At 36.3% G+C, this 19530-nt stretch overlaps 2 protein-coding genes across 2 annotated transcripts; one reads left to right on the forward strand and one right to left on the reverse strand.

The window, feature by feature from the left end:
- Positions 1–7256: 7256 nt before the first annotated feature.
- On the reverse strand, positions 7257–9172 carry LOC133286508 (xyloglucan endotransglucosylase/hydrolase protein 31). The gene is made up of 4 exons (XM_061483929.1): positions 8896–9172; positions 8634–8734; positions 8321–8538; positions 7257–7832 (listed from the first exon to the last, which is right to left on the reverse strand). The coding sequence occupies exons 1-4, from the start codon at positions 9119–9121 to the stop codon at positions 7472–7474; spliced, it is 906 nt and encodes a 301-aa protein (XP_061339913.1). The 5' UTR covers positions 9122–9172; the 3' UTR covers positions 7257–7471.
- Positions 9173–17188: 8016 nt separating this feature from the next.
- Positions 17189–18353, forward strand: LOC133286523 (serine/threonine-protein phosphatase 7 long form homolog). The gene is made up of 5 exons (XM_061483943.1): positions 17189–17347; positions 17463–17600; positions 17643–18070; positions 18153–18231; positions 18318–18353. The coding sequence occupies exons 1-5, from the start codon at positions 17189–17191 to the stop codon at positions 18351–18353; spliced, it is 840 nt and encodes a 279-aa protein (XP_061339927.1).
- The last annotated feature ends 1177 nt before the right edge of the window (positions 18354–19530 follow it).

The raw sequence follows: 19530 nt of genomic DNA on the forward strand, positions 1-19530 counted from the left end.
TTCAATTCCACATATTTGCTTACTATTTCCAGTGTGCATATTCTGTTTTTACATTTAGAAATTCTTATTATATGCTAAGTTCGGGAATATAGGCACTCCTTTAGAATAAAATGGAATAGATATAGCATGGACCTGATGCATTATGAGAATACCTTGAGATGAAATGTTACACTAAAAGTACATGAATTCGTTTCCATCACTGATTACATACAAATCTGTGATTAAATGATTACCATCATAGATATTATTTTCAGAACTGTTCTGATATTAATCTGGGAATTGCTTTGTGGAATTTCTTTCTGAAATACATACTGATTTGGAAACCATTCTGTTTTTCAGGAATGGCACCCAAAGATAAAAATTTGGGAAAGAGGCAAAGAAAGACACAGGCTACAGGGGCTGCCTCTAGCTCCACCCCCCCTCCGGAATTTGACTCCCATAGATTCAGAACAGCTGAGCATGAAGAGAGATACAACAAGATTGTAGCAGCCAAACCCATCATTCGGGAGAGGAAAATGGTCCTCAATGAGGGAGAACATCCCGACTTCTACAACAACCTCCTTCGAAGGGGGTGGAACGCCTACGCCATCGCCCTGACAGATTCTGGTACTATTTGCAGGGAGTTCTACGCCAATGCTTACAAATTCGACAAAGGCACGAGGCGAGTTTATAAGAGTTATGTAAGGGGGAAGAGAATCAACTATGATTCAGATGAGATACATGACCGGCTTAAGACATCCCATCATGATAAAACTGAAAAATGTGATTACAGGAAACTACTCATAAGGCTTGAGTATAGGCCGGTTCGAAGCCATCCTGATTATGCTACCTGGGATCCAGTGGAGGAGGCAAGACCTATTCTGGAAGCTATTGCACTTCCAGGGGAGCCATGGGACCTGACCGCAGATAACAGCCGTCCCAAGCTATTAAAGCTTAGACAGCTAAATGAAGTTGCTAAAGTATGGTTCCAGTTTATCATCAACAACATCCTCCCCACCACCCATACTTCTGAAGTGCAGCTTAGCAAGGCAGCCCTCATTTACACCATCATGAATGGTGGTACGGTGGACCTTCCAGAGATTTTGGCGGATGGCATTTATGACTTTGCCCACCAAAAATCTCAGAAGGCTGCTCTTGCACACAGCTCCTTCATTCAGAAACTGTGTCACCAAGCAGGAGTACAGATACCCACAGAGCCTAAGCTTGTGGAAGTATGCCCCTCTATTAATGCCAGTTTCATCAATGATAGCTTGGGCATAATACACCTCCACCCCCTCTAGCACCCCCAGCACAACAGGTTCAGCAGGAGAGACAGCCAGATCTCCCTACTATATGGAGTGCAGTACAGTCATTGCAGAGGAGAGCCAGATAAACACAGCACATACAGATAGCATTCCAGGACTACATGAGTGCACAAATAGTGGAGTTATTCCGACAGAGGGATATACATGCGTTACCATTCGAGTATCCAGCATATTCTGGATATGATGAGGAGGCGACAGGCATGACCTCCACACATGCTGCTGATACTGCTACTGCTGTTGAGGCCACAGTTAGAGATGACCAGGAGGATGCAGGAGATGAGGATACACCCACTACTGATATGGAGGAGGATTGATCCTCCTATCAGTTTTCAGACTTTGATATTTTGTTCAGTTTATTTTACTGTTTTTACTGTTAGTCTAGTGCATGTTGATATGGATGTATATTGAGACTGACTTGATATGACTGATTTTTTTTGGATATATGACATGCTGACGTAGTTTCTTTATCTGTGACATGTGTGCAGAGTACAATATCACTTTTTTTCTGATCTCTTGCTTAGGATTCTTTTTAGATTTAAATTTTTTGCTGAGGACAGCAAGAATTAAATCTGGGAATGGGTACCATGCAATTCATCAGACCATAAGCTTCATATGGTCGGAAGGAGAAACTCATGATTACACGGAGTACACAGAAATATCCAAATTACAAATGCAGTTTTTCAGGAGAGTTTCTCAATATTATTTTCATAGTATATGATTTTAAATATTTCGTATTAGTTTATTTTAAAACAATTATTTTGATTAAATATTAGTTTATATTGAGTTTTCATATATATTAGTTTACTTTAATATTTGAAGTTTTAGATTAGTTTTAAGACCCCTTCCTTCTTAGTCAATAAATAATTAGTGGATCTTAAGAGATTTTCCATTGTGCTTGATATGGATGCATAATGAATAATTACATGAAATTGGTTGATAGTTGATATCAAGAGTATAATGATGTAAATAAATTTTATTTTCGTACATAAATGAGCGCCAGTCAAGCATGCTTCATAGTTCACTGAAATAAGAGAAGAATAACTAGAGTAATCAAATAGAGAGTGGAAAAACAAGTCTCACATCCTTAGCCGTAAGCTTTTGAGCCTAAACAGAATTTTTTTTGTGGTGTGAACTTTACTGTTGAATCACTCTAGAACTTGTTTTGTTTCTCTTTGAAGTGGTCTATAGTATACAATTGTTGAAATGATAGAGGCAGTTCTTTTTAAAAGCTAGATAGCCAAATAGCCACCCTGAAGGTTTATTCTTAGATTAAGCCCTTTTGAGCCGAGGCCTGATTGTTCATTGACAGTACATTATGAATAGCCATTCCATACACATCCTCACCTGAACTGATTAATTTTCAAAATTAAATGAGGAACTGGATAGGATTGAAACAAAAGAGAAAATCAAACTCTAAGTGTATGGGAGAAAAAGGTGAAAAGAGGGAAATTGCCACAAAGTGGTGGAAAAGGAAATGAAAAGAAAAAGGTTGAACTGTTTATCTGTACAAAAACAGAAAAAGAAAAATAAAAGGGAGAAGGAAAAGAAATAAAAGACTCATATTATATGAATAAGTGGAAGAAGAAAAGAGAAGAAAAATAAGAGATATCTGTTTACTATATGTTGAACAGTTAAACTAGTTCCTCTTTGATATTTGAATTTTGATCAGTAAGCCACTTATCCAGATAATTCTTTCCCTTTTACCTAAGCCACATCACAACCTTAACAAAGACCTCTTGATTGACTTTGTATACTTATTAGACTATGGAGAGTGAGAATATAAACAAGCCTATGGTAGTGTTAATTCAGTGAAGTAAGAGCGAAACACATACCCTTAAACACTGAGTATGAGTGAATAAACAAGAATCCAGTGAGAGGGTGTTGTAGATCTGAATTAAACTACTCTTTATTTCGAGAACTTATGTTATGATTTTATGACTAGTGAATGTGAAAATATGTTTGAACTCGATGTATCATTGTGATTAAACGGAATACTTGGATATCTTATTATTGGTCAGTTTCTTGTCTGTTATTCATTAAGCATGACTAGCCGTCTCCAAACTTTCCCATAGTTTTATTCTGTTTAATTGCTGAGGACAACAATGTTCAAATCTGTGAATTGTTTGATAAACCTTTAGTAGTTTATCTTATTTTATAGACTAAATTAATATAAAATATCAAGTTAAATAAGTCAAAAACTAGGGTTTAATATAATAATCAAGAACATTATCTGAATTTTTTTAATTGAATCATCTTTGTTATTTTCAAGGGATTTGTTGACAAAAGGAGTCAAAGATGAAGATTGGATAGATAGAGATCACAACTAGAAGAGATGAGATCAAGAGATGATAGAGGAAGATCAAAAACAAGATAGATTTGAGATCTTATCAAGTTGTTAGAGAGGAAGCTTAAGCCCCCATCATGAAGCTTAAGCCTCCTAAACAAGCAAATAGCCTCTGCCAATGGAAGCTTAAGCCCCAATAAGGAAGCTTAAGCCTCCAAGATACCCAAAAAGTCTCGGCCTATGGGCGCTTAAGCCCCCAACTCAGGGCTTAAGCGCGCCACAAGAAGAAAGTTTTGTCGTGAGGAGCGCGCTTAAACGCCCTCCATCAAGCTTAAGCGCGCAACGCGAATCTAAAATCACCGTCCTAGGGCACTTAAGCGCGCTACAACAAGCTTAAGCGCCCAGTCAGATCCAACTTAGGCCCATTCAATGTGTTTTATTGGGATACGAACTCTTGGCCAATAAAAGGACCATCGGGGACCAGAAATACATAACTTTTACATTGCAAAACAATTCTTGGTGCTTGGAGGCGGAAGGAACGCGGAGAAACATCAGATTCATGTTCGTGAGCGGCAGAGACAGATCAACGTCAAGTGTTCACTGGAGATTTTGAAGATCCACCAATCACCTATGGAGTTTGGGGGAGCTTTTCTATTTTCTTTTGTTCTTGATTTTGCTATGTCTGGCTAAATCTTTTAAGTAGTTAGGGTTAGATGGATTTTAGTCGATTTATTATGCTTTGAACAATTTGTCTGTTTATTTTCCTTTATATCATGAATGAAGTTATCTGTTTTTAATGCTTTATATAGGCTTGAATCTTATATAATGATCATCGGTAAATGCATGACAATAGGGATGTTGGTGTGTGATCCATATCTGATAACTTCATCGTAAACGTTATGATTCTACGGATAGACATAGGGTTTGCGTAATCTTAAGATTCTTGAACTTAATGCTTATGTTCTTGGGGAATAACCGGGGAACTAGGGTTCTTCCAAGATCGTGAAGGTTTAGGGTAACAAGGGATTGAGCCCTAATCACATGCGAAAGAATTGATTAGATTGATACTAAGGACGATTAACATTTAGAAGGAATTCAAAGATAATAAAGAGATTAAAGGAAATCGAACCCCTAGCTACGTTTTTATTTTATCAACTTATTCAAATCTTTAATTTCTTGTCTTTAATTCTTGCGAGTAATTAGCTTTAATATTTAATATTTAATATTTAATATTTTAATTTTGAATTCAAATCATGTTTCCAAATACAACTTTGATTGTCCAACTTAAGTTGCGATAGTGAATTGGTGCTTGAACCGTAATCCTCGTGGGAACGATCTATTACTTAATCATTATATTACTTGTACAATCGATGCACTTGCCGTGAGTAGCCCAACAATGTCCCTCTCATTTCTCCTCGCGACACATGGGGTAACTGGACCGCTCTCTTCGCCACCGCTGCTTTTGGAATCTGGTACTTGTTCCTCTTCCTCTCCTTTCACTTTTTTATTCAATTTTTTTATTTTAGTTGCTAGAATTAATAGCATTAGGTTTTGTTTTATGGGATTGGATGTATTATTATTGTAAGGTCAGAAAGGTCCAAGATTGGAAGCATGTTGAGTGGTTCTTTGGTGAGCATTTTGGTGGGACTTGCAGTAAGTAATTTGAGGATTCTTTCCGTTGAAGCTGGCGCGTACGATGTTGTTATACGCTTTATGCTCCCTCTCGCTGCTCCGTTGCTTCTCTTTAGGGTTGACTTGCGCCGCGTCATCAAATCTACTGGCACACTTCTGTTGGCTTTCTTGTTGGGTTCATGTAACACTTTTTGCCTTTCTAGATGGTTGTCGACTTTGAAACGAGAGACGGAGACAAAGACAGAGATATGGAAACTTCAATATTGCCGTTGGCACAACTGATATCCAACGACAAATCTTCCATTATTTTTATTAGGCAACAATTACTCTGATTCAAATATTGCAAAAGGGTTATTTTGTAATTTCAACCTGGTTTTCCATTAATATTTTATCTTTAACCAAATATAGACTCAGGATATTTAACCCAATTTTTTCGGTAATATTTTGGCCAATCAAATAATTTTTTTTTTTAATTTTTCTACCTAACTCACTTTTTTTAAAGATCTCTAATAATTATAATTCCCTGATAAAAAAATATTTCACCTCTACCAAACAACCCTTTAAAAAAAATTCGGGCATGAGGTTAACGAGTTTTCCATATGTACCTTCAAGTTTGCATTTGCCTTATCCGCACTCTTTTGTCTTTTGTCCACTTTTGCTTTGAAGTTCTCTTTCCAGTCTTGGAATTACAAAATTCAAGGCTTAATTTCATTTAAAAAAGAAAATTTTCTTTAAAAGGTTTGACGTTCGTGGAGATAATTTTATTTTCTACATGCACATAAAAGTATATATATAAAAAAAAGAAAGAGAAAAAAAATATAGGCCCCGTATATTTTTATGTATGTGTAGGAGAAAATTTTATCGCATACAACATAAGAAATATTAAACCCTTCTTTAAAATTTTAAATTTTAAATTTGAATCCAGTTCGTTTTTTAACACTTTAAAGTTTAAAATTTTAGAAGTTCACTTATAAAAAGTTTGTATAATGTAGTCAAAATTAACTGAATTTAATTATTAAATCTAATTAAATTAACTTTATTTTTTAAGGATGTTGTTTAGTTTATCTCTTGGGGTAAATTATACTCTCTTTTTATTTATAGATGAAGATTTAGTTGCACTTTAATTCATTTGAATGTAAATGAATCTTTTAAAAATTGATAATTTCCTGAGAGATGAAGATTTAGTACATTTGTTATCAAAAGAAAAAAAAAATTAGTACATTGAATGTATATGCAATGTTGTCAAAATCGAGTTTCTACGTAGAAACGGAGGGAAAGGAAAAAACGTAATCGTAGAAATGACAAGAAACGTAAAGTTTCTATTATTTAAGGTCAAGATACAAAATTATATATATGCATATAAAAAAATATCACATAAGTCACTACTCAAAATTCAATGAATAACTTCATATTTCTAAAACAAGTCTTAAAATTCATGAAGAGTTAAAATAAATTAATATACAATAAAAAACTAAAACAAGATAGTTTGCTATTAATAACAATCCAAGATTCTAAGTCTACAAAACAACAAAATTTCAAGTCACATCTTTCAAAAATAATAAATATATAATACATTGGATCGATTTGGATTAGATCAGTTTTCACCAATCAAACTGAAAACCGATATAATCCAATTAAAATATGCGAGTTTTTTTTTTCTATTTTTGATTTTTCAATTTTTAGTTAATTCAGTTATCAATTTTTCATTTCGGTTACCCACAGTTTGAATTAGTTTGTATCTGAACACCCCTAATTTAAACACCCTTTAAAAAAATAGTAGGTGTGATTTTTCCCATCATGTAGCGGTAGCAAAACCTAATCGACTCGAACTATATTGGTACAAGTGTTGACAAATTGAATTAGGGTATGGCCCATTTTGTTATCCTTGTTGCTATCCAAATTCATGATCATTCGTTGGTATTATGGTGGTCCAATGCGAGTAACAAAAGTCCAGCAGAAAGTTCTTAATTTTCAAAGGACTTGATGTTAAGGGAACATGGTCCTACACCCCATACACGTATTATTAAGAAGCATCCCAATCAGTTTATTTCAACAAGAACATATAGGACCCAAGCAATAGTACAATACAAATACACCAACAAGAAAAACATTCCAATCATTGGGGGGGCTTGGACGTTCTCAACTGCTCTTGCAATTACACTTAGCTAGCGGGACCATCACAAAAACCACCCCTTGAATAACTAAAATACATAAGTGTAAAAAAAATGTAACTTGGAATTGAACCATACCCTTAACACTCTGGGGTAACTGTGTGGTCTCTCCTAGGGTCACGGCAATAATTGTAGACCAAGTAATTGTTTTGGACCCATTGCATGGCCCCATACTGCTGAGGGCTCAGGCTGCCATGGCTGTATGATGAGGTAGAGGGTGGCTGGCACCATGCAGGGCTTTCAGTGGTGCAACCTTGAAGTTTGAAGTTTCTGTACCTACCAATGAAGGGTTGGTATTTATAATCAGCTTTGTATTTTCCATCCTCTGTTGCCCATGAAGATGCATCCCATATTGATCCGTACACATACATTGGTCTTGTAGGGTATGTAGCATCACTCTTCCTAGGATACCTCCTTACGGGGACATCATCCACAAAAAATCTGTAGATATTGTTTCCATTACAAGACAAACAAGTAAACGACATACCAAAACCAGGTCCCACAAGCAAGATTATTTTAAAATTAGACAAAGTAGTAACATATATGAGGACTTGGTGCTACACCAACTAAAATTAGAAATATATTCATTTTTAAAATTACTCAGCAATATTCATGATTTATCTCTAGAAAGTAAATATGTTTATTAGACAGGGGATCATATTCCAGTATTATTTTAAAATAAAATAGTCTTTTCAGCTGAATTATTGTAAGGAAGCGTAAGCAATTCTGTCTACTACATAGTAGTTGAGCCACACACAAGCATAATTCACAAAATCTTGACATAAGGGTCTTAAGTTAGATTCTTTGGGGGCAAAAGGTAAATTTTATGTATCATAATATAGGCATGGTTGTGGACGTTAGATGAAATTCATTATGAAGGATGTTGAGATTGGTCAAATTGTGAGCATGAGAGTGCATGAAAATGTTACATTATCTCACTGGGTTTCCATAGAATAGCATAGTTGTGAAAATCTTGTGTTGGGTCGAACCAAAGATGAAACTTCATCTCTCTTCCTATAAGATTCCCGTCTCCACTTCCTCTTATGTATACATTTGTCTGCAAGACATATGGCTTATCTGGCGTGGTACCAAGGAACTCAATGTCAATTTCATCATGGTTTCCCGGGTGGTCTTGGTTGTTTGAAAGCTGCAATTCTCAAATGACAGAACAAAGAATTGAAGAATACTTGAAATAACAGATTCAATTTTCAACTTTAGTTAAAGTTGTAGAGTAATGCTCACATAGATAGATGTAATGACTCCTGCAGTATAACCAGGTTGAAGCTTAATTGCAGCACCAAAGTATCCAGATTGATAAGAGTGAAGTGACTTGAATCCACTCCCTATGTTTCAAAATAAAAATAAAAATAAAGGGGTCATGGTAAGAGTATGCTCTGAGGTAGTAACAGTGAAGAATGGGAGTTCAAAAAATGACAAAGAACCATAGGTGGTGAATTTAAGTGAAATTGGGAGCTACATGTGAGAGTGAGAGAGATTTTCATACCTGAGTTAGAGTCAAGCCAGATTGTTAATGAATCTTGGTCTAGTTTCTGATGCTGAGCTCCCCAAAGGTTTCTAAACCCTTGATCAAAGTTAACAGAACTAATTTTGGAACTGAGGTAATAGCCAGGAGAAGGTGGACCCTGAGCACTAGAACAAATCATGAGTGAGAGTACTAGAATAGATAAGAAAGGAACCATATGGAGGAAAGAGGATAGTGTTGATGGCATTGTAGTAAACAAAATGACTCTGCTAAAATGCAGGGTGGGGCAGAAGATTAGAGGTTTGTTGGTGCTGATGAAATAGTATGGCTACACAATTGGGTATATAAAGAGATTTGGAGGCCCTACAGTACAAAAAAGGTGATAAGTTAGTTGATTGGGGAGTTACATATGATGACAAAAATTTATCCCCTTTGTGATAAACAATAGGGGAAAATAGTTCAAGTTGGGGTGTGGGCTTTTTCCCTATAATTTCTACATGGGAGGTAACTTCCTTTTCAAGTGAATACCTGTTTGTCATAAACTTATAATGCATCACTTAGGTAGGCAAACATGGAGGAGGAATGACTCCTTGATGACATTGATTTGGTTACCTCTGACGATATCACATAGAGGACAGGGATAACTTTAGATATGTGTGGTTTGCCCTACCAAATTACAAAACATTATCATCGAACACTTGGACAAGGTATATATTGAGGTGAAAAACATGGGCAATAATGCACCACCATGTTTTTATTGGGAAATGTGATGGGAAAGGATAACCTCGTAATGAATGAAAAACTCTATTGAAGTACTTTCTCACCATTTCATTCAATTTCTTTTGTTATGATGATATTAAAGTAATTTATGTTGATACAAAAATGAGATTTAGTTTTGAATGCCGACTATAAGCTTTCTTTCAGCACAGTGCAATTGTATTTTAGAAACTGATTTATTTAACCATACGATTAAATTGTGTGTTCTTTCTAACTGCCCTTGGTCTTCTGTTGATCTAAATAAGCAACAATGAAATCTCAACAACTTAGATATAGGAACAGTAAAACTTATAGTCGTTTTATGAACTTGAAAGAAAACCTGCCTCAAAGTAGTTAGAAAAATGTGGAGGTTAAGTGAATGCATAATTGATAAAATACTAGCGTATATTGGAAGAGCGTTGACAAACTGCCATATAGTGTCATTTTTTAATCTTCAGTCTGTCGGCAACATCTAGAGGTCACAACTTCAATGCACAAGCCAAGTGTAGTTTTTTAAGAGGCAAAGTTCTTAGTTCATGAATTGAGGAAGATTGCTCTTTCACAGGAAACACATCCTTATTTTCAGGTACATAATTTGAAGGAACAAATTGATTGCTCAACATTTCAAGAATAGCACAAACAAGGATGGCTATACAGTTCAATTTCAAGCCTTTTAGCGGTTGATAACAATATGTATTTGTAAATTTATGGACATATTTTTTTTTTTAATGAAAACAATTCAGCTACGTATGTTCTTGTCCACATTATCATCTACTAGTTTCCCATATGTTTGTATGTTCTTGTCCACATTATCATCTACTAGTTTTTTTTTTTTTTTTTTTTAATGAAAACAATACATTTGCCCATATGTTTCGCAACTCTGTTTCCATGATTTATGGTTATGGTACAAAATAATTGTCATTCCTTCCCCTGCATGGAAATGTATTCCAATTATGACAAGATTCATTGGTCTAAAATGATGATGCAATATCTAATTTAAAAGAAAGTTAGGGGTTTCGGTATAGGATAATTTTTTTCGTGTCCGAAAATTATAATTCCTAAGAATATAGTAGAAAAGTCACTTTCCTAATAACGTTACCAAAAAGTTATTTGATAGATTAAAATATTACTAGAATTTTGTCTTAAAAAAAGTGTAATTTTTTTTTAATTTCTGAGATTCCAAGAATATCACATATTTGATCGTATTTTTGGATAGTTTTTTGAAAAAAAAATTTATACACAATAAAATATTGGAAAAATCAAATTTCCAATTTTTTTTCAAAAAAAATACATCAAATTGTGAATAAATAGAATTATTAATATCACTTTTCTGAAAATTTCAAAAAGTTTTCCCTACCGAACATCTATAATTCATTGTTCATCTAATTCAGATATTAATTAGCCGGCACAATGACTTCTAGAAAAGTATTTTTAAAATCAAATATTTGTATGAGGTAGCCCCTTTTATAGACTCTAGATAGATGTGACATTGGATTATTGTTGGGAGCCTGAGGCGTACAGCCTATGCATTTAGGGTAAATCCTTCTGGTCAGAAAACAAGAAGCTTTATGCGAAGTTCTCTTACCATGTTATTTAGTATGACACAAAAAATTAAAGGATTCGCTATTTTTGTAATTACTATAAATAAGTTATCTGCATTAAATTTAATACAATGTTATTTTGAGATGAAAATTATAGTGTTTTTATAATTTTAATTTATTTCAGTATTATAATAGTCTTTATATTTATAATTTTTTAAGATTTCAATACCAAAACGATATAATTATGAAAATAAATTCAGATAACTTATCTGCAGTAACTCTATAAACATTTTTCCCAAAACCAAATAGTGAAATTATGAGTACTACCTAGTCTACTACTCCTGAAAATGTGGAAGCTTTTTGCAGAACACATCTAAATAATTTTAGAGTAAATACCCTTTTTCGTCCCTGGCAATTTTCACGAGGCACATTTCAATCCCTAGCAACAAAAAAGGGATAAATTGGTCCCTGAAATAACAAAAAAAGAGCCACGTTGATCCTTCTGTTAACTCCCCCCAAATGACCCAACTAACAGTACCCATTTGGCACGTTAGTTTGCTGACGCGGCTTGGACGTGGTACACCGTGGAAGAAGAGACGATGACGTTTTGTGAATGACATGCTTCTAAACAAAAAAATTGCTCACACTGAACCCTAATCACGAAAATCCCCCAAATGTGCAATAATCAACCCTAAACACAAAAATTCCTCAAATTGCTCAAATGAACCCTAAACAGAAGAATCCCCTAAACAATACATCCGGACGTTGATGACTGAAAATCGACGACAGTAGAAGACCTCTACCGGATTTACTGGGGCATAGGAGAAGATGAGTCTTTCTTCTGGCATGGGGGAATCAAGTGGGAGTGCTTCAATAGGGGGAAGAACACTGACAAGGACCGCCGATCATAGGTGCAAATGTGGGAGACAAAGTATTGTGTATACCTCCAAAACTGAGAGAAACTTAAATAGGGCTTTCCTTGGGTGCCCTAATTTCAAGGTATACATGTGTAATTTGCCCCTCTATTAAGTTGAAACACTTGCTAATCGTGGTTTGTTATTTTGGCAGGAGAAGAAACCGTTTTGTGATTTTTTTCAGATGGGTAGATGACGTCTGTAATGAACGGATGGAGCTGGAAGTTGCAAGAATTCACAATGTGGAGTTAGATGTTGTTGAAATTAATTTCAAGTTGAAGTATGTGGACATGATGATTAGATAGCAAGATGTGAAGATTAGTGAGCAAGAAATGAAGGTTCATGAGCAGGAAAGAAAGCTGAATGATCTATACCTGAAGATGGTGGAGGAGTTAGATAGGATGGACAAACAAATTAGGAATGTTGGTAGGGTTGCTAGGGTATTAGGTGCTGCTTGTGTAGGTGTGATCATCATGTGTATGTTTGTTGTTAGTGTTGTAACAGCCAAAACAAGTGACCCCAATGTATTTTTCCTTCAATGAAGTGTAATGAGTACTCAGTAATCTTGTTATCCAAATTAATGAAGAAGGATGTATTATATGGCCTATTTTGTGTTGGTTCAAATCTGTCTGCATCATACATATATGGATTAATAATAAAGAAGCTTTCAATGTATTCCTTTATATCTGATAGCATCATATATATGTGCATCCAATGCCAACTCAATGCTATTTTTGTTGTATTATGGTATACTGCATACTTGGGCATGGAATGAATGTGCCAGTTTGTTGCATTGTATCATAAACCATAATGTGATGATAAATGTATCCCTAAATCCAGAAATTGCTTTAACAGAATAACCAAAAGGGAAATATTGGACCCTGACAATTCATATCGGGGACCAAATTGGTCCCTGACAATTGATATCGGGGCCCTAATTGGTCCCTGAAACTTGAAAAATGGGCATAACCTGTTTATTGCTAAAAGGTATTACCTGTAACACAGCACATTGCAACAATGTAATGCACATATTGCAGCAAAATGTGGACCACATATGTTACTGAAACCAGTAAACACCAACCATAAACATTTCGAAGATTCATTGTAATTCATGACATAGCACCTAATCACACCCTTTATCCACAAATGTATACAGAGACATATTGCAGCAAAAAAAACAAGTGACCAAGGTTAATATATGTAACTCATGAAATGACCAACCACATTGCAGCAAACACATATGTAACTTCAAACCAGCAAACACCAACCACAAGCAGTTATAGTTATCAAAAAAAGATAAAAGAAATCAATTGACAAAGTTTCCATGTAGACATTTACAATCCTTCAAAAAGTTTCCACAGTAAGGTTGCATAATTACAGGCCTGTCTATACAAAAAGCCATCCTTCAAACTTTTTCCACAAATGTTTTTTTTGATTCACAATAAACCCATACAGAGACATATTGGGAATCAAAAAAATAGGTACTTCGCCTAAAGGCCTTAAATACCAAAATATATGGGGTTACAACTGAACTTGCATACAATTCAAAAAAATGGAAACTTTTAGCAGTGTTGCCTATACAAAAAACACTGAACCCCTATACAAAAAACACTGGACCTACAACTGATCAACTTCATTCAAGCTAGCCTTGGTGGCCTAATCCCAGGTGTGGTCATGAAGGCCATTAGCCTGCTCCTTGTGCCATTGCTTGTTGCATTGACAGTTTCAGTTGACAATTGATCTGGTGGTGGTGGGGAAGTAGGTGGTGGGCTGTTGCCCTTTTTGGATTCCTTAGCTGCCTGAGACTGTCTTGATATCACAGAAGGTCCTCCTTGACTCAGAGGGAGCTCCTCTTCAGGTCTTGATAGTATGTTGACATTAACTGGATTTGAAGGAGGTGTTGCTCTCTTCCCTTTCTTGCTTGCAGCTGGCCCCTTACAGGTCTTTGCATAGTGACCAGGTTGTCCACATTTAGCACACTTTGCAGCATATGTTCAGGTCCCTTACTCCTCTTTTAAATGCTCATAAGCTTCGGCCCTTGTCATGTTGGGCTGTATGACCAGCCTTTTCTCCAACTTTTTTGCAACCCAATCCCTGCTGGCCCTTTTATTTTTGAAAATTCTGCAGCAAGAATGGTTATCATTGAATTTCTTCACTTGGAAACTATTGGATTTGTTGTTCCAGGCACAATAAATCATCCACTCACAGTCTTCATTTGAGCATTTGGCCCTTGCTCTTACCTTGTCATTCTTAACCCACGTAAATTGCCTCCTAAGACTTGTATTGTAGTCTTTCACACCATGTTTAAAGTGCTCTAAACTGACAAACTCCATTCCAAGCTCGAGCTGTACATGACCAAAAGAATTTTCCTCATTAAACTTTCAAAACACATCCCTTTCAACCTCCTCATCCCCACTTGAAGGAGGAGTCTTCAGTTCTTCAGAATTGTAACCATAGCCCTGCTCTTCAAATGACATATTCTGCTCATCCTCTTCCATGTTTTCTTCCCTGTCACTCTTCTTAACTATATTTTTTTTCTTCTTTCCTTTCACCTTTTTTTTCAATGACATAAGTGGCTCATCCTCACTTGGATCCAGTTCATCCTCTGTTTCGACATCAACACCCGGTGGAGGAGGCTTGTAAGGCTCATCTTCTACACTGTCATATGAATCACTTGACAGTCCATTGCCCTCTCCCTCTTCATATTCATCAGCAGAAGTCATATGGAAGTCACACGAACTCCCAACTGAATCACCTAAGACCTCTTCCTCATCAACACTTTGAGGTACAGACCCATCACTCCCTTCTGCAGGCCCAGCCAAAATCTCAGGAACTGCAATGCAACCATCAAAATATATGTCTATTTTGTTCCCATTACTTAAGGCAGCATTGACCATTTGCAAAACATCAGAATCCTTTTCAAGATGATGCAACCCAACCTCTAAATCACTCTCACCAGGCTTCAACCACCACATCTGCCTACATTTGTGGTAACCATACCCCTTGAACAGAGCTTCAAGGTCAGGAAGATTTACATAGTCTGCATCCATTTCAGGGAAATCATCCACTCTCCCATTCACATAATTCAGCTTCCTTTCATCATTCCTAACCAACACACCCCCATGATGATATCTCATGACTATATATTCATACATCTGCATAGAAAACAGAACTGCAATCATTTTTTATACGACCAATAATATCATTTCACAGTATCATATAACCAATTATGTATTATAAAAATTACAATAATACCAGTCGAACATTTTTTTAACATAGGCTCCATTGGTAAAAACTTGGGTCCACTAATCACTACACATAGCAATTTAAAAATCGACAAGGGCACCACATGCAACAAGTTCCAAAATAAAATACCAAAGGGGACCAGAATATAAAACCCTATCAATCTCTTTCCCTAAACCGCACATGGGGGACTACATTAAACAAAAAGACAATGACCAAAAAGGGTAGAGGGACCACAGATAATAAAGAAATGATTTCTCCCACGTACCTTGAAGGAATGTCACCACACTCACAACTGTTTTAACGATCTTCAACAAAAACCACCAGATGGTTGCAACTGCAGACGAGACGTGCACCAACAAACCACCGTTCCTCACCAACCTTCACCGAAAACGAAGCTCACGAGCAGAGGAAATGGTGGGTATGGACAGGTAACTTGTTGTCTGAGTGTGTGAAGTGAGTCAACACCAAGGTTGAAGAAGTCTCCTTTAACCAAATGACGTCGTCCTCTTGTAGTTACGTATGAGGGCCTTAGCATATAACACAACGATGTCGTTCCTTTGTCCTCCACGTGGCCGTGACATTAGTGACTCAGCTAACTAACGGTCCAGCTGTGCTCCGTCAAGTGGGCCGTCACATTCCAACTAACAGAAGGACAAACGTGGCTCTTTTTTTCAAAAATTAGGGACTAAAATAAGCCTTTTTTATTGTCGGGGACAAAATTGTGCCTCGTGAAAATTGCCAAGGACGAAAAAGGGTATTTACTCATAATTTTAAGGACTATAGCATATGTTTCAAATTTAAATCTCCCTACCTTTGTGCCAAAAAATAAAAAAATAAAAAAATCTCCCTACCTAGTACAAAGTATGTAGAAAGTAGACTGGACTCCTACTTGTGCTTTCCACATATGGTGAAATTAATTACAATAAAAGAGTAGCACTTTCTGTTTATTCTACTGCTATGTTGATCTCAATTGCATTCAATGGCTCTTATTTGATAGTTGCGTGAATTGTCAGATACAACTAAAATCAAGAGTTATATAGGCAAAAAAAAACAAAAATTAAAATATTGCAATTTTTCTAAATAATTATAAATACATTACTGTTTTGAAATTATTTATGGATATGTTGCACTCATTCACGCTTAAATTGGGCAAGACAATTCACGCCAAAAATAAGCGTGAACAATTCACGCCCAAATTAGGCGTGAATGCCTTGGACTATTTAAACCCCAAAAATTTCACTTTTCACTTTCACACATTCTCTCTACCTTCTCTATAAACTTGTTCTCTGACTTCTCTAGATTTTTGATGGAGAATTTTGTGCAGCGAAGCCTTGTCAGACAAGTAAATCTTCGTATCTGGTTTATTTATTTGTAAAATACAGCAGTACATATGTTATAGTAGTAACCTAGGAATTTGTACATGTAACATGTCATTATAGTGAACTAGGAATATGTTAAACTAGTGTCCTTAGAATATGTTAAACTAGTGTCCTTAGAATATGTTAGTGACTTTTGAATATATTATTGACCTAGAAATATATTAGTGACTTAGGAATATGTTAGAAACCTACAAATTGGCAGTGACCTATGAATATTTTACACATGTAATTTAATATATTTTTTAACCCTTGTTTTAGGCATGTAATTGTAATTAACCTAGTGACTTTTGAATATATTAATGATACCAATTAATTTGTAATTTTGTATAGTACATTATTATTGCTGACTCGTCATCTTCCGAGTCACCTCGGTCTACATCCGATACTGAGGCAGAGCCCGAGCCTTCAGATCCCACGTCACACGTGCTTCTAGGACCATACAGGTGGGATGTACTTCAGAGGCGCACACAACACACGCATGTTTCACAGGCTGTGTGGAACAAGGAGAAGGTTCGCCTGTGCAAGACTAGATGCGGTAGGATGCAGGGGCCCATCTCATGATGATATTCCCGATATTGTGGCAGACTACCTGTCACAAGTTGGCTTCCTACATGTCGCACGCATGCGACATATTCAAGTATGCATATAAGAATGTACCAGTGAAGGATATTTTAATTTTAATAATAAATGTGAAAAAATTAGTGTACTTGATAGTTTCGTTTATTTTGATAGTTTGTCTGCATTCATTTCAGATTAATCCCATGTTGATCAGTGCTCTGGTGAAGTGGTGGAGACTAGAGACACATACCTTCCACATGACCCAGGGCGAGATAACCATCACGTTGCAGGATGTTGCAGCTATATTGGGTTTGCCGACTGATGGGAGAGTGGTCACTAGAGTTATATCTTTGGACTGGCGGGTCGTGTGCTAGGACGTGTTTGGTCATGCTCTCGTCGAGGTAGAGCTCCCTTTTGGGGATGTGAAGCTTTCGTACTTAGATAGACTCTATCTGTATTGGGGTGCAGCTGCTGCGCATCATGAGCAGGTTAAATTTTTTACTAAGGTGCACATTGCGCGTATGTTAGGGTCATGGCTCCTTTGTGACAGATCGGTAGGTAGCGTCGTTGCATGTCGCTATATTGAATTGCTTGCAGGAGATTTTGGAGAGATTAGACAGTACAGTTGGGGGTCTGCTGTTCTTGCACATTTGTTTAGAGAGTTGTGCGAGCTTATTGACCCACACAGATCAGACATGGATGGGTGTCATATTATACTTCAGATATGGGTGTGGCTCAGATTTTCACCTATTGCTCCCCCTCTTCCTCAACCTACTTATCCGGAGTGGCACTACGGGCATCGGTATGTGTCATTTGTATATCTTCATTCGTTATCTTTTTTATTACAAATTATTAATACTTTATATGTTTAATTTGGATAACAGGTTTAATGGTTTAGCCCGCTTTAAACCACAACAACAACTTTTATATCGAGGGACTCTAGACACACTATGCAGGGACGAGGTATGTTATATTTTTATGGATTAATTATTATTATTTTGTCATGTGGTAGATACTTAAGTTATGGGAATCTTTTATATCTTTTGTAGGTGGTTTGGCAGCCATACGGCGACTATCATTTCTAGTTATGTATTCTGGTGGACTTTGGACGGCCTTTCGCACGCAACATAGATCTGTCCGATATAACCACCGGACCTACCCAGGGTGGAATAGCAGCCTCATTACCAATTGGCTGCCGAGGAAACGAGTATGCATGAACCACATTATCTGTCAAGAATACATCATCCACATATTGAAAAGGATTCTATCGAACAATGTTATCAAGGAAGTATTCCCATGCTTCTATGGTCTCGCCCTAAACAATGGCAAATGCTAGTGGCAAATATTCATTATTTACATCCTGAGCCGTGACAATCAATAATTTTCCTTTATATTTACCATATAAATGAGTGCCATCAATTTGGTTTATTGGTTTGCAAAAATTGAAAGCTTCACAACACTGTTTATAGGTCCAAAAAATGCAATGAAACACACGTTTTTCACGTACCAATCGATGAGCAACAAAATAATCATCTATTTGAATATCATAAACAGAACCTGGAGAAAAGCGAAGCATATATTCACACCACTTGGGGAAAAAATGCATAAGACTCCTCCCAATCACCATACATCATCGCAATTACTTTCTGCTTTGCATACCATGCCTTTCTATATGAAACTTTGAAACCATACGCATAGGTGATCCTCTCCTGAACCAGTGCAATTAAGACTGATGGCTCCTTTTTTTATCATTCCTAACAATCATATTGTAGGTAGACATTAAACCAAATTCATGTAACTATTAAACACAAAAGGATGACAAAATAATCCAATAACTTACCTAGTACGAGTGAAGCAATAACATCAGCATCAAGCTGTCTATGACCCTGAGAAATATGGTCATTCAAGCAATTGTGGTCTCCACCCCATTTAGTAACCTTCCAATTTTCACTATACATTGGTTTTATTACCCTAACCCTCCACGGGAAACCCTGTTCATGCGCACGATATTTCATACTTAACTTTGTAGGCATGCTCTCAAGCACAATCACTTCTTGATGCTCTTTCATTAGGTTTCTCTTGATTGCCATCTGCACCTCCCTTTTTGATGCAAATTCTTGCTTAATATATAACTTATTACCTATTATCCATGGACCATTAATTGAACTTGAACATGAACATGAACTTGAACCCTCGTTATAAGAATCTTGTTCCCTCTGATGATCCCAATCAATGTATGTGTAGTGTGGAATTTCTTTCCAA

This window comes from Gastrolobium bilobum, unplaced genomic scaffold (genome assembly GCF_033153095.1).
Source record: "Gastrolobium bilobum isolate Gb01-03AN ecotype WA unplaced genomic scaffold, APGP_CSIRO_Gbil_v1 utg341, whole genome shotgun sequence".
Lineage (NCBI taxonomy): Eukaryota > Viridiplantae > Streptophyta > Magnoliopsida > Fabales > Fabaceae > Gastrolobium > Gastrolobium bilobum.